This window comes from Nilaparvata lugens, chromosome 4, assembly GCF_014356525.2.
Source record: "Nilaparvata lugens isolate BPH chromosome 4, ASM1435652v1, whole genome shotgun sequence".
In the NCBI taxonomy this organism is placed as follows: Eukaryota; Metazoa; Arthropoda; class Insecta; order Hemiptera; family Delphacidae; genus Nilaparvata; species Nilaparvata lugens.
Window position 1 is genome coordinate 38,588,541 of NC_052507.1, and position 16,863 is coordinate 38,605,403.

General features: G+C 33.4%; 1 protein-coding gene across 2 annotated transcripts in view; it reads left to right on the plus strand.

Moving 5' to 3' along the window:
- LOC120351166 overlaps positions 1 to 15,350 on the plus strand; it is an 82,026-nt gene extending 66,676 nt beyond the window's left edge. The window contains exon 4 of one of the 2 annotated variants that reach the window (XM_039427442.1): positions 15,331 to 15,350. In XM_039427442.1, coding sequence (XP_039283376.1) covers positions 15,331 to 15,334 — 4 coding nt within the window. In that variant the 3' untranslated portion in view covers positions 15,335 to 15,350. Of the gene's footprint in view, positions 1 to 9,546; positions 9,569 to 15,330 lie in introns of those variants that run through there. The other variant, XM_039427441.1, reaches the window with a different exon arrangement.
- The last annotated feature ends 1,513 nt before the right edge of the window (positions 15,351 to 16,863 follow it).

A 16,863-nucleotide genomic window follows, 5' to 3' on the forward strand; every position in this document is an offset into this window, starting at 1 on the left:
GACACCAGATAAGGGCTAGCAATGTTAAATATAGTACAAATTTGAATCTGTTTTATTATTAAAATACTGGTGACCAACACTTGATTTTTGTAACTTAATTTTTCGATTGCAAACGGAAATTTGATCCATTCCGAAAAAATGACACATTTATCCATTCCATAAAAAAATATTATTTATAGGCTAGATTTTAGCACTATAGCTTATCGAGAGATTTATGGATTCAATAAGTTAAGCTTGGTTTACACCAAAGTTACCACAAAATGTTAATAACTTAATCCCTATAGATTCTAATTAGATTGAACGGAACTTGACAAACACATATGTTCATCATGTTTATGATAAGTTAAGTTCAATCTAATAGAATCTATAAGGATTAAGTTATTAACATATTGTTAATAACTTTGGTGTAAACGCAGCTTTACTTTATGGAGCGGTCTAGAAACGCAATTCTCATGTTTATCGATTCAATTAAGTTATTGAATGGATATTTTATGGAACGACTATAAAACCGGGCATTGGTCTCAAATATTAGACTCAATCTCAAGTAACAGAAACTCGATTATTCAAAACCTCCCAGCTTCATTCCCAAATCCATTCACAAATAGTGAATGGAAAATAGTGATTTTCTGGAATATGAATGGAAAATGGTGATTTTCTGGAATAGTGAATTTCTTTTAAAATAGTCTAGTTATGCTCTTAACTCCATAACCTCATTGTGATAAATCCGTTATATAGTGTAAAGAGTTCTTTGAGAGTGAAATAATATTGTTGCTTAGAGTTAATAGGTTTCTATTTGTATTTATGTATTGTTCAAAAGGCTCATGTGCTGTAAGGAATATGTTTTGTGCATTCATATGAATCTTAATTCTGTATTTGAACAATCGAATTGACTTTGATATAAATGACAGTTTACTTAATGTATTATTTTTAAGACTCAGTAATGTAATTTTGTGTGTACAGTTTCTGTAAAACTTAATTTTATCTTTTGTCCTGCTCTTAGAATTTAACGGCAATAAAATCATATTTATTTATTTATAATATTTTTCATTAATATTACTTTTTTATCATCATCAAGTTTATATTCATGTTTATCATCAAGTTTACATCATTGAATTATATTCATCCCACAAACATAATAGACTATATTGAGTCATCTCAGTCCCCCTCCCCTTCTAGATCCCATTTTTCAATTGAAGGAACGGGAGGTCTTGCACCAAATCAATGCTTATACAGTGAAATGACTAACAAATATTGAACAAAACTCTAAACAATTGCTATTGATAATCTTATCTATACTTCTGTGCACAGCAAATATTGGCTACAGAGTAAATAGCTTCTTATAATTTAATGAACATTTCTGCACCTGGGCAATCATTATCGAATTTACTGTGCAATAGTCTCAAAGAGGGTTCTATAGTATTTGGATTCTCTTTTGATTATCATCCCATTTTTATCATTTCCTGCATATTATTATTGAAGTGATATTGTTTATCATCACCTCTCCATGTTGCAAATCTATTCTTCCGTATCAGTGTTGCTACAAGAGCTTCCTCTCAGTAATAGATGTTACCTTGTGGAGACTGGAGCTCTGTTTGGCTGGCAACTGGTCCACCACTTCTTTTATCAACAGCATCCTTTTAATTCTTGTTCTTCTGAGAACAGCTTGCAACCAGCTGTTATGGGATGCTCTGCAGAATTTCCGTTGAGACGATAAGATTTTTGAATTTGGTCATGTGACTCGGCCAGCTATTATCCACCAATCGCGGTCCCCGCTTTTTCTTCTTCTTATTTTTCTTCTCAGCTGCCGAGGTTTCTTCTACTAAAGACCAACTTGTAATCAAGTCATGATCTGCTTCATGATATAGCTTTTTACTTTTTTTCTTCTTCTTCCTCTTCTTCATTCTCAATATTCCTCTCTGCTCCTGAGGTTCTTCTCTGTACGAGTCATGATGTCTGAAGAAGAGATTTTCTGTTGTAGAGAAATGTGTTGTAGTCTTGAGAGAATTGACTCTACCTTGATTCAAATTTCTCATCTACATCTGATGAGACATATTTGTTCACTGAGACTCGAAGAGAAGTTGATTGGTAAAATCTCATTGCATTCAATTCGCTTTAAAATTTATTCTTGTACCGACGTATTCAATGGATTCATTTTTTTAAAGCTTTCTCTTATTCGTTTGTTTGAAGTTTCGTACGTTTGCTGGTAATGATCCATAGAAGTAAATTGTTCATCCTCTTGTTATTCTTAAAATTGTTTAATTCTATATTGTAAACATTATGCTATCGTTTTAAATTCCTGAGAATCCTTCTGGTTCTAAAAAATATTCAGATCCGTAAACAGGCTAATAATTATTGTAATTAACTTTTTCGAAACTTGCATAAACTGTACGAGAAAAAAAATCAAAATTTTTATTCGCAATTCAAACAATAAGGGTCTTGCCAAATCCGAAGGTTTTTCGGTGGGTACCCAGTTACAAAAAAAAAGTTACAAAAGTTAAATAAACTTAGACAAAATAAATATGACACTTCAAATATTTCAAGTATAAGATGAAAGAAAACAAATACGAAAGTGCAAGTGCAAAAATAAAATAAGAAATATACATCAGATTTTGCTAGAGAATTAATAAAAAAAAGATTGGAAAAATGTTGGAATTGAACGAATCAATTCAATAGAATTTTTATTTTGTGTGGAGTATTAGTGAAGAAATACTGAATCAAATGATCACTGATCTTTGATATAATCAATATTCACTTGATCATGGTTAAGAAACAAAGTATTCTCTTTCTTTTAAGAATTTTGGATTCACAGCAAAGGCACATCTGTCATTTATTAATTACTAGTATATCATCGGTTCCAAGGACGCATTCCACGGATTCATTTTTAAATCGTGCAAATAATACACGTGATCTCACAAAATTTCGTGAGATTTTTGACATTTTCCCAAATTTCTCTATAAATATATTCCAATAATTCCAATGTTGCCTAACATGCTCAATTAATTTTGCTAGATTTTCATTGAAATAACAGTCAAAATTGTTTTAAATCTGATCTGTATGGTTAGCCAAGTACTAGGATGGGTTTGTTAGAAGAAGGACATGTGAAATTATCAATAGTGTACACACGGCTGCGCACAAAATCCACAATTTCCTGTGTTTTCTAATATTTTTTGAAAATTTCAAGGCAGAAAATTTCAAGTTCGACTCACACGTTCTGATAAGACTAGTTCAGAGGTGTACCAAAATAATGCCTGTAATTCACTATTTCCAGTAGTTATTCTGAAATAAGTTAATCGCAGTAGTCTAAATTTGTTGTTTCCAAAAGTTGTATTGTTTTTTTTTCGAAATAAATAAAATGCTGCCTGGAAGTCATCTTCCAATTACTACTACCATCCAGTGGCAGATTTTAGAAATTACTCTTGATCAAGTATTTTATCACTTTATGAGTATTGTAGTTGTGATTGTGATATGATGGTAGTTATCCATAGGTACTGAATCAAGTAACAAGATATTGCCAAACCACAGAATTGAAATCTGTAGTCTGTCAATATCTAGTCTTTTTATTCAGTCTCGATCAATTGTTGATTGATCTTGGGAGAGAAGACTTGAATTCGTGTAATTTAAAGCTGTGCACCACGCTTTTTGACCCAAGAAATATAACTCAATTCAAGTTATTTTCAGTTTTTTTTTTCTAAAATTGGAAGAAATTTCCTTATGTTAGCTCTGAGAAATTAAATATGTTATGAGATTAACAATATACTGGAGAATATCCACAACATTTCAGATCTCTAAAGATTTCAAATTTAAATTGTAAATCACTCAGTAACTGTGGTAGAATTTGAACTATGTCTCGATCAATAGTTTACCAATCAGGGAAGAGTACGCGGAGCTTCCAAATTATGAACAAACAGGAGAGAGTAGTAACAGCTTGAAGGTCTGAGTTAATTTCTACAAATTTACAAAAAATACAATATAATAAATTCAATTACAAAATTAATTTGATCAATGTTGATTAATCACAAAAATTCACTTCTGATAAAAGAGTAGATTAGTAGAAGTGGGTATTTAATACTCTTGATTGATTTTATCAATAGTACCTAATTATTTTCAAAATCATTGTTTAGGTACCTATAAAGTTTTCACTATATTATTCTGAAAAATAGAAAAACAAATTGAGCTTGAAATTATGAAAGCTTGCCTGTGATCTAAATGAGACTGTCCAAGATGAATCTTTTGAGGCCCCCAGAATTACTTATTACTTGAAGAGAAACTTGTATTTTCAGTACCACCCAAGTTGAAAAGGGTTGCAAATGCCAGGAAATGTGTTATCAATCCACCTACTTACAGAACAACTTGTTACTCCACTTGTCACGGGGTTTGTGCGACCGTTTGAATAAGATGTAGTGGACAAGATAACAGCGAATGACGTTGGCAAGGGGGCGGGCGGGCGGGAGTGACGACTAGTGAAGACATAGGAAGCGGACATAGCAAGATGCATCATACAATGAGCCAAAGGGTTGTTCAGACCACAAACAACAAAAGGACCGACCAGAGAGATTTTTGCATTTCCTGTTGTAAGCCAGGAAAAGCCAGTTTCCTGTTTTCAAGTCAGTTCTTCCTTCCTCTTCCTAAAACTGCATGTATCTTATTAAAAATTCCCGTAAAAATGAAGTGTGAGACCGTCCCGACTCTTCCTGGGAACACACACCCCTCCACCCTCACCAACTACCCCCTCCCCACTGTTTTTCTTGGCATTTTCTTGCCAAACCTCCCCTACCCTATAAACACTTCCCTGTTATCCCAACTGACCTTCAACTGGCGCTGCTTTTTAAAGCAAAAGCCACCAATGCAATCACTTTTTTCTCACACTTCCTGGTTGTTCGACCACTTCCTTCTCTATCATCTCTTCTTCCTTCTTTCCTTAAACTCGCCCTCTCAAACCGGAAGTATGTACGGAATCAGTGTAAAGTAGCCCTTCCTACCGGTAGTCAATGCCCAACCACCTTATACGTTGTGCATTGTATGCTGCTGAAATTAATACACCCGGAAAGAATTCGTAACTAGCCTTTTCTGTCAACAGCAAAGGGTTGACTGGAATTTATTCTTTGGTGTTATTGAGTCATTTCTGACTAACACTGACAAAAAATTTAAACGTTAATTCAGGGTATAGATATTGAGAGAATAATGACGTATCATGTATTCATTATTAAGATCATAGTTCAACGCTGTGGTCAGTGAATAATGTATGATACATAAGTTATACCTCAACTTATCAAATTAATCAATTATTTGGAATAATTATGTTTGTATGTAGGTGTGGATTAGTTTTGGAGAAGTATCTTGTTTTTGTTTCAAATGAAAGATTTGAGTTACTGTACCTAATTGAACCACACGGTGTCTATTTCAACTAAAATATGAATGAAAGATAAGTGAATATAAGTCATATTATATACGACACTTACCGGTACTACTAAGTACTGTAGGCCAGAATTCAAAGTTTCAACATCGTCTACACTGTTAAGAGCTAAGGCAAAATCGATTATCCGGATTATTAGTTATCCGTACACTGCGCTGCCTTGCCTTATCAATTAGTCCGGATGATCGGATTATTAGTTATCCGGACACTGCGCTGCCTTGCCTTATCAATTAGTCCGGATGATCGGTGTTCTACTGCAGCCTAGTTGGTTTTGTTTATTAATTCATTTAATCAGTTACTTTCAATATTTCATGCAGAAATAGTAACTATACTATTCGCAAACTCTGTTACTCATCAGTTTTGATAATGTATAGGCTTATTTAATTTGTTGATTGCATTTTCATAAATAGAGTTTATGATGTAAATGAACTAAGGGAATCATGGTGCAGTTTATTAATCTGGATTTCTATACCAAACCCCTATTGTCTGGTTCTGTGTGAGGACATGGATAAAGGTTTCATCCTTACTAAATTGCATGATTAATCGTCATCCACCTAGCAATCCAGTTTACGCGGAAATCGGAAATAGTCATTGATTGCACTAATAATTATGCATTATTACTCTGTGTAATAATTTCTATACATCACATGTTTTATAATTATTATATTGTTGGTGTAAATCATTAATATTTCTAAATTCTAATAGTCTCATAGAATTTTAATTTTAGTTAAACAGTTACATTACCTTAGTCTACTGAAATCTGACTAGAGTAGAAAACATTTTCTAAAAATGAATCCACTTTTTTGTATTGAGAAATTTTTTCGTTTTGTTTTGGGCTAGTCTCAAATTTCTTCTATTCAGTTTGAGTCATAGTACTCTGTCTTTATCAGTCAGTGTCCTATCGATGTGTCACCACTCTTTATGAATAAGTAGGCAGCTGCTAGGCACTAACTGAACTGCGGTACACATTAGTGTAAATAATAAAGAGGGTGCGGGCAAATTGTGATCTGTGATGGGGGCGTATAGAGCCAGAAAGAGTGTGTGTGTGATGGTGGGAGGGGGTTGGTTCGGTTATCGGGTCAAACGTGAGGGCGTAGAGGATCATAGGGGTGAAAGACCAGTACAAACAAACTATATTATTCATTTATTTTTGTTAGGATATTGCTAGGTCCATTTCGATAGTATTCATAAATCCATAGGATAGTCCATTCATAAATCTGTTTTCACTCCGACCGACCAATTCAAGTTTTACATGATGTCATCTGCTCATCATCGAATATCGCGCTGCGCTACTTCCTTCACCGATAAGCATCTCATATGCATCATGAAACATTTTGTTCTGTATTAGAAGGATGATAACCATTCCTAATTGCAGGACGTTCAATTTTTATTTTATCTATCAATACAATTAATTACAAATCATAATAATATTATAGCTATGACTGTGAGAAAGCAGCAGGCTCTGCCCAAAACTGCTCTTCTCCCAAATTTAATAAACAGTTGAATTTTCCAAAGATAAATTACATTTAAATTTTTAAGAAAGTAGAATTTTCTGTCAAGAAATGGAGAAACTAGAAATTTTTAATTATGAAGGAAGAAATTTGAATTAGAATTGAAGTTGAGAATTAATATTGAATTTCAGAAAAAAATCTTTGAAAATGTCAATTCTGTGATTGAAAATTCTATGTACTGTAGATATGTGGTTTCTAAACAATAAATGAATCTTTCATCTTGAAAAAAATTAATAATGGTTACATAACCATTATTTCGACTTTAATTAGGATGAAGGGAATTAATTTAATTATGATGGGAATAGAATGGAAGTTATGGGCTTGTTTTTCATATTGTTTTATCGGTCCCGGCTACCTAAAAAGCAGTCGTTAGGTCTGTCAGAGGCACTGAAATTGATCAGATGCGACCTGAAAACTCTGATACCAGACCTGAGCCAGCTAGATCATTCGATATTATTATTATATTTAGTTTTTTTTAATTATTCTATTTGATGAATAATTATTTACCCCACTTTAGATGGGTGGATTTAGATTACAATTAGATTACCCCACTTAAAGATAGATGATTCAACTAAAATATGTATCTCACCATGAGAACGAAACAGTAACGAATTTTATTCATTTTAATCATCCATAATAATGATTTATTCATGTAAAAATATTTGAATTTTCCGATGTAAGGCTTTTAAATAATGTACTATGGTCCACCTACCTACAGTGCGAAACAAACGTGAACCCAAGTGTGATTGAGAAGAATAGCAAAGCAAAAAAAAAGTATGTGGCAATAGCGAGCGAATTCAGGTCATTGAAAGCGCTTTGAAGCGTGGTACCTCCGATAAGACACGGAAGCCAGCCAGCCCTGCTTGAAATTGGAATTCAGCACATTGTCCATTCAATTCAATTGGAATTCACATGCTTTCGGTTAGAACAGAAAGCGCATTGCATTATAATACAGTGTGGGCTCTGTGCTCTGTGTATGTATGCAATAATAAGGAACGCACAGTGCATTCAATGAAGGGACTAATGCAAAAAGGGCAGCAAAGCCCTTCCAATACATGCACCCTTTGCGCTCGTTAGATGCACTGTTTTTTGTTTCCCTTTCACGAATGCAAAACTTGGCTGTATTGTTTGATGCTAAACTGAAATGTGTGTAGCGAATGTTGTTGGACTTTGAATGTTTGGAACTTGGCAGTGTGTGGAGGATAGGCCGACCCACTACCACAAAATTCGTAGAGGTTAAAAATAATTATTCTGGTCTTACATTATTTTCTGTGATTGTACTTATGAACCGGACTGTTGCACAATAACTATTGATAGGTAGTAATACATTCAAATCTCTTGATAACTAATTTTGTGAAATGGAATTTGGACACTTTTACTGTTTTTTTCAACTCTATTCTTCTTAAAGTTTTCACCTCGGATTATTCCTTCTAAATTTCACTCAAGATAATGAAGTTCGTTTCACTGTTTGAAAATATTTCACAAAAGTTTGAGGGTTGAATCAGTGGTGTAACCTCTTCTAACCGGGCCCCCTGAGGCAAAATTTCGAATTTTGATATCATCTTCAGGCATCGCCAATCACTCTATGAGCTGCGCTTGAATATTTTCGTAGAAGGCCTCATTATTATTTAAAAGCTGAATATTTACAAAATTACTTCATTTTACATTTGCACAAGACTCTTCAATACGGTATTCATACATCACAATAATACAAAAATAATTTACAGTAAATGGAAAATGTAATTGATTTTTTGTATTGTAAATGAATAAATTACTTCAAAAACTCAACAAATTTAATAATTTGACAACTTTACTGGACACACATATAAAAATCTATCATAGCACGACGAAGAGACTGAATGAATTCAATTCCAAAGCAATATGCATTAATTTATTTAACTTTCACTACCACTTTTACTATTTACTCAGGAATAAAAAAAGATTCACTTCAAGAAACAGTAAAAAAATGGATACATTAAGGATCTAATCATGGTGTAAAAATGGATGGAGAGCTCTCATTGTTTGTCTATGATCTAACCTAATATGACAATCACATTCACTTGATTTGTTTGATTGAACAGTATTTTTGAGCCACCTTTAATTATTATCTGCAGATAATATTCCGAATATTCCTTCCTATCCAAAGTTGTTCGCCAATTAAACAAAGAAAAGACTGTAACAGTAATAATTATTTTCTTCATTTCGAAATTTCATTACTCATAGCTTGTTCGGTTTTCATTTCATAAAGAAATTTCATTTATGAGTTTATTCTTTTTTTCTTTCATTTCTTATGAGTTCAGGGCCCGGGTCAAAAATGTTCTATCAATCCGGCCCCTAGTAGCCCATGGCATCCCCCCCCCCCACGCAGCGGAGTCAGCGGGGGTGTATAGCACTGGGTTGGATAACAGTGATCTAGTTCTTACATAATGTAACATTAGCCTATTTTTGTTGTGATCTTACAGGAAAACCATTACCGACACTAGGTAAAATTTTTAAGAATAAGGAAATCCTATTATTCTCTACTGTCAGTAAATAGGTATCTGTAAATTGACTGATAATCATGTAATTATCTTTGTTGAATATAGAGTCATCTGGAAAAGAAATGCTCTAACTTGATTTCAGGGTGTAAACGGATGATGGAAGAAAACTTTCTGTCTCCAACAATGTTAACTTTAAATTCCATTCATCAATAACGAATATGGAGTGAGGTATTATTCATATTCCTGTGCAATGTTGATTATTGATGCTAGCTAACTGTCAATCTGAGTCACTGGTAATATTTTTACCTGATGACCACTCAATCCTTTAAATTGATTCATTGGAAACATCAATGTATGAATATATATGATGGCCAGGTAACATAACACAGAGATAACGTTTTAAGCATGACTGAATCAATTAACATTCATCACTTTTGGTGCTATTTTCATCTATCTTATATACTCTTGCATGTTGTTGTTGTTGTTGCTTTTGTTGATGTTATTCAACTAATTTGACATTATTAGAAGAGTGACATTAGGGCAGTACCTATTTGTGTGAGAAGTAATTCCTAGGTTGTTTTGTTTGCTTATGCTTACCTTCATCGTGCTCCTCTTCACCTCCTCGTCCTCCTCGTACTAATCATGTTTGTCCCGCTGAGTTCCTTGTTCGCGACATATTGTTTCTCTATCTCACTTCCATCAAGGCCAACGTCCCAGCTTTCTTTTGCAAAATATATTATGCTCGTAACCTAGGAAGCTTTCCTTCGTTCTCATAGTCTAAATTTAGTACTAGAACACTTGTAGAATCTGTTTTGTTATTGAGTATAACTCAAATTACTGGTGACTTGTCAGAATTATTCTTGAACCTAGACCTAATAGTCCTAATCCCAAACTATTGTATATGTCATACATTGGAAATTTGGACATAAATATACAATAACATTTTCAAATGTTTTTATCAATTCTCTTTTTTTTAATTGATTCTAAATTTCTGTTTGGCTGTTGACAATCTGTTAAAACAATCTCATTCCTGAATAAATCAGGGTTTTCTCAAATGCGGATCTGTATAGGTCATGGAAACGCAATCAAGTTGCAATATTTTGAGTATTCTAATCATGACTATATGATTCGAGCACCGACCGGACTTGGCAAAAATGCAGTGCTTGATTTGTAAATTTTCAGGTGCCAGAACTCTAGCTGGCTCGACTACCGGGTGGTATGGAATACCCCCCAGTAGAAGGGGGTCCGGAAAAAATTTTCCAAATTCAGCTATACTACAAATCCAGTTTATGTTTTCATTAAGTTTAACGTGAAACAAATACAGATTTGATGAAATAATAGGTAAAGGGTAATACTTCAAATTGCCAGAACCTCTTGAATCGAGAGAAATGGGAATGAAAATCAACTTCAAAGATAAACTGTACTATTCTTATTTTTGTCTACAATATTACTACAAAACTTGTTGTGTATTGATTCAAAACTGTCAAACCTCAAGACAGAAAATGGAAGTAGTAAAAGTAGTTTGGTTCTTGAAGTAACAGTTTTAAGAAAATATTTCCCAAAGCACAATACTTCATTGTAAGTTTTCTCACTTCGAAATTTCGAATTTGTGTCGAGAGCAGAGTGGTGTCCTCTTGTTATTTTGATGTTTTTAGCTGCATCTACGTTATGTTCCGGTCGCCCTGGGAGGTACCGGAACGCCGTTCCAGTGCGTTCCGGCAGAAATTAAGCACTGCAAAAATGTAAGAACTGGACTACAGTTTCGTGGATCAGTCACATTTGCAACTTTGTGTTTCATTTTCATTCATCATGTCAATCATAATTCAACAACATAACTTACCATTTTGGAAAAAAAAATTGTTGACTACCACTGGGTAAAACAGTGCGGGGTCAATCTCAAAATAGTGTATTGATATTGGAAAACTCCATCACTAAGACACAGTTGTTCAATTGGCTTTGTTGTCACATTTGTAACAGTACTTGTTGGTATTTAACAGTAATTGATGTTGAGAGGTTGTAGGATAGGTGTTGATGACACTTTATTTCTAGTCAATCATAGCGCTAGACTATGATTGCCTTGAAAGCAGCCCAGTCGAATTCTACATGAATTGACATGCGCAGTTGGAAAGATCATCGGAATATTTAACGGCATTGAAAATTTCTGCTATCTTGAAGTTCACCCTTAGAAAAACTTCCATTACCGGTGGACGTGTACTTCAACGGGCGAAAGCACTTGTCTCGTAATTCCAGTTTCGGACAGTGGAACAGAGTTTCATTCATCTTTTCGACTGCAACAAAGCAGTGGTATAGCATACGGGTCGGTCCCATTCCAACCAACCACACGGACAAACCGGCTTCAAAGAACCTGATCGACCACCACTGGTCAAAAAATATTTTCTGAGAAAAATGTGTTTCCCTGAAGCTTGATCTATTTCGGTTAGTATTACTGGGTGCAAAGATGGAGTATCAAGTACCACTGTTATTCAATCATTAGAACATTCACATAGTATTCAAAATTATTGAGAGAGAAAAATCTTGTGATACCTGATAAAATTGGAAATGTATGGAAAACTATTATATATGATCAAAATTATAAAAGTTGTAGGGTACTTAAACGTTGTTGAAGATATAATCTAGTAATATTTATGTGTGTTGAATAACTTTCTATTATCAGAGTGACGAGTGACTTTTTTCAATCTGTATCCCCATTTATAGTTCAGTTTAATGATGCAACAACACAGAAGAAAACAAATGTTTATTATAGGTGGTTGAGTTTATACTTTCAGCGGACGAGCTGGTAACTATGACGAGCACCCGGTACTCCCGTTGAACGGATGACCGCTTGTTACCATCAATGAAACTATGGTGATTTCAGAGTCTCGCTGTAATCTAGGACACGTGCTGTAAATATACTATAAAGAACCCTTCAATTTTTATTTGGGTAGTAAACTTAGTAAACTAATATTACGGTCGAGGCAAAAATGTGACATATTGTGACTTAACCATTACTTAATCTTGAAACACTATTGAAATTAACTCAACTTTATAGATCAGTTTATCTTGTGTTTATAAACTTGAGAAAAAATTATAAACTTCCTGGAAAATTAATGTTCTGATTTTTTAGAAACAATAAATCCTTGATCATATTGGAGAAAATTTTTATTTCCATAATTATGTAAAGAATTAAAACTAGTTTATTTTGCCCAGAAATCTCCCCAGTTTTGTCGGTTGGAAATGAAAGCACTGAACTCCAGATTCAAGAAAGAAGATTCTATTGTTGTTTTGGGTGAATGAAGCCAGTATTTTGACCTTGGCATTAATACTTTCCCGGCGTTGAACTTATCACCTCTGTTTTGCCTTCTCATGAGACTGCCATCCAACAAACATGCTGGTGCTGATGTTGTGTATTGTGCACCCCTGGCTACCTGGTCATCCAGTCTGGACTTGAACCCTTCCATTTTTTCATCAGCCTGTCTTGAACCGAATTGATAATTGATATTTCATCGTTGAAAATACCCTTTATTCGATAGTGAGGGCTCCAATAGACTCTAAACTTTATAGTAGTTTGTCTAATATAGGAGAGGCTAGTTGAAGAGGCTAGTTCTATTTTCTCTAGACAGTCAGCAAGGAATAGAAATCTGAGGAGCCCTTACTTTATTAATATTACTTTATTAACATATAGTTTTATGTTGTTGCAACTGAACGAATTTGTAATATAAAGTAGTGATAATTGAACTTCAATACACTGAAGAAGAAAAAGTAGAACGTATTTGTAGTTGACAAAGAATCATATTTTACATTGTCACATTAGTTTGATAGTTGATTTATGTACTACGATTTGTCAACTACTTTACAACTCACTTTGTAAGAGTAGAACTTCACTATACTGCACTCTATGAATCCAGCAAAAAATGTTCATATCACAATTTTGTCTTAATACGGAATCCATTTCAAGGACTCATGGATTTTAATTTTAAAATTTTAACCGAGTTTCCGATTCGTCTGCAAAATTCAAAACCAGGTTAACCTGTTAACCTCATTAACACAGTCGAAATAGCACGTATTTGAAGACAATTCATCAGCTTCAATTGCATATCAAGCATAAAACATTGTTTCAATTTTCTGTATCCATAAGGTATTCATAAAAAATATTCAATTCTTTTTTGAGGTTGACTAAAAATATAACTCGTCCTAGAAAACGTTTTCCAATTCAGACGCGATTTTTGCTGACTATCAAGTTTTATTAACCTACATTGGAATGTACGAGTTAGATGTTTCTATCAATCGTAGTTTATCCTTATCAAAATGATAAAACATGACATTTATAGAGACTCTCTTACGAAATATGAACATTGTCCTCAATCGTTTTGAGGCCATCTCTCTCTGTAGTTCAATATGTTTATTTAGTTTCCAGGGAAGAAATATCCTACATCAAGGATAAATCAATTTGTTGATATTGTAGTTGGGTATAGAATGGATTTTTATTTACATTGTGAACATTGAATGGGTTAAGATAAACTGAAAATGTCAGTTTTCATATTAATTGTCGTTGTTCCTCAAATCTAATGAATTGACTAACACAGAACTTTAGTGGTATAATACTTTGATTAATATTGATCTTGGAAAGTTGAATTTAATTGAAGCAAGTGATAACATTTTATTTTCCAAACCATAATGAATAATTCGTTAATTGGCGACTAACTGTACTGTATCTATTTTTATCAAACAGAAACATAATTAGCATAAGAATTGTTTAATTATCATAATGGTCAGATTTATTATAACTCAACCCTTCCTTCGGGCAAAACGATTCTACTAGGTTTTAATAATGGTCCTTCAGCAAAGAGGGTTCTTCTTCCTCTTCTTTTCTCTATTATCATTCAAACATTTTTAATTGTCTTGGTTGCCCATCCCATCCAACCAATCCGCGTTCTTCAAACTCACCTCTATAAGGTTTAGCATAATATAAATAATTATTTTAACTAATCGGAAATGTTCCACACCGTCGTATTGGGACTATCTTTCTCTTCTCAGTCTTTTTCGGACTCTATGCCTTCCCTTTTGCGATGTGCCCTCACCCAAGTTAGCTGTCTCTCACCTACCTACCGTTTATTTTTTCACTCTCTTGTGGGGTAAACGCAACCGTTGGGAACCAGTTCCTAGTAGGCCAAGTACACAACCTATACATAATCTTATTGTGAGTTGTACACAAATCTCTGGGGTGTACCGACTGTAAGATGGGAAGACGAAAGTATTTTTTGATTGTTTTCTTCTTAGTTCTCTATCCCTCTGTCTTACATTTTTATATTGCATTTTATCTTCCCATTTTTTTCTGTCTGAAACCTTTTTTCAATCCTACTTGGATGTGATTCGCATATTTTGTTGACAGGACTTGTTGAGAAAGGTTTTTTCATTCAAATGTATTTATCCCTGCTTAAAAAACTATTTTTTTTGTTTTAGAACATTTTTATAGCCTACTATTGTTCTTGGTAACGGATTCATGCTAATTTTTTGCTTCGAAAGTATTTTCTTCTCTCACAGTTTTTTTTTTTTTTTTTTTTTTTTTTTTGTTTTTTTTTTTTTTTTTTGTTAATGGTTAGGTTTAATAATTCATGTGTCTTGAACCTGTGAATCGCAGTTCCTGGGTTGACTCATTAAATGAGTTATTTAGTTATAAATTCCATTAAGTCTTTCTTTATCTATAGATTCCAGTGTGAAATTTGATTTTGTTGGAATTGGCTTGTTCGTAGGTTCATAAATCTTGTGAACGTTGATACTGTTGACAATTTTGTATTGATAAACTAAGCACTGTTTCAATAAATTTAACTCATTTATTGCTATAATATAATCATTGTAATCATTTCTTCTATTTTGTGTGAGGGCTCTTTTATTTTCAATGTCTAACGTTCGTTTATTTTTGTTACAGGTGAGTCTTAGACTTGTTGGCAGTATCGTGATTGGTGACTGGTAATACCTGATGGCACTGAACATCTATACTATATTCTTGTTTATCTGTGTTGTTAGGCTAGAGATTGACTCGAGTATGATCAGAGAGTATAGAAAGTATGATCCAAAGTTGATGGCGGAATATTATTCTTATGTACTATTAATCTGCAATAATAACACCAAAGCAATTCTACTTCCTCATACTGTCAATAGTAATCTTCTCAGATTGACTTCACATGCTGTTGATGAAAATAAATCATATACTTTCAGAGGTGATAGGTTCCCACATCTAATTATTAAGGGTTATTAGGGGTTTTCATGAACATTTTTTACCCTATGAAAAAAACAAGTGATAAAGGACACTTGCTTCTACATTATTCTATTTATTAGTATGAACATTTTTGCGATAAGTGAAAATTTATTTGTGAGTGATTAGAAAGGATCATTTGAGATGATCTTTTCCCCCATATGTAGTGCGGTTTAGCCACTCACGCCTGAGTTCAATTACCTCTGAGGTACGGAATCAGCTATCTGCTGATTATCTACATCCACAGTAATCTCCGACAGATCTTACCATTGAGATCTCGTAAAGACTATATAATTTTCTTTGGCTTTTGTTCGTTTTTCGTGTGTTGACCACCGTTTTCCTCTCACCTCATTCATCACATCTGTTCGTTGAACCTTCTATTATGCACAAGGAATCCAAATACTAATTTTTGTGGCTTTACTTTACTTTAGTGTTACATAAGACCTGCATTTTTTCAGCAATAGGGGATTAGAATATACTACATAAATCTGTTCTAACATTAGGTCTTCAACACAGGAATTGAAGGATGCTTTTCGTGCAAAATTGCTTACGAATTTGAAACAATAATATATGTTTAATAAAATTAAATGAAAAAGAGTAAGAAATTGTCAAAAAACCACAGATTTAATGATACTTAGAAAGACCGGTTTCGGTTATTACACCATTGTCAATCACTGATAAACTGACAGAGATTGGCAATGATGTAATAACCGAAACCGGTCTTTCTAGGTATCAATAAATCTGTGGTTTTCTGAAAATTTTTTAGTCTTTTTCATTTAATATGAATAACTACCACAATATCAACTTCTCAACTACACAAACAAAAATTAATAAAATATATAAATATATGTTATATAATATAAAATATAAAGCTTAATACAACTGTATTAGTTTCCCTGTGATAATGTCAAATATTATTTTTTTAGATATTTTTTTTCCTCGCACACAGGCTTTGCCCATGTGAGGAACTTTTTCAAGTTTTGTATATGTATATTGTTTGTACTTTCTAAGAAGTAGAATAAATACACTTTCAAATTATTCTCCAGATGTATTTGTACGATTGGAAGTTTGAACAATATAAATTATTCGTTAAACAGATTATCTACTGCGGGATATCAATCTCTCTTTTAGAGTGAATTCCATAACTCCATGAATTTATTGAAATGTATTAACGAGCAGCAACATACTTCTCACTAGGGATACTTG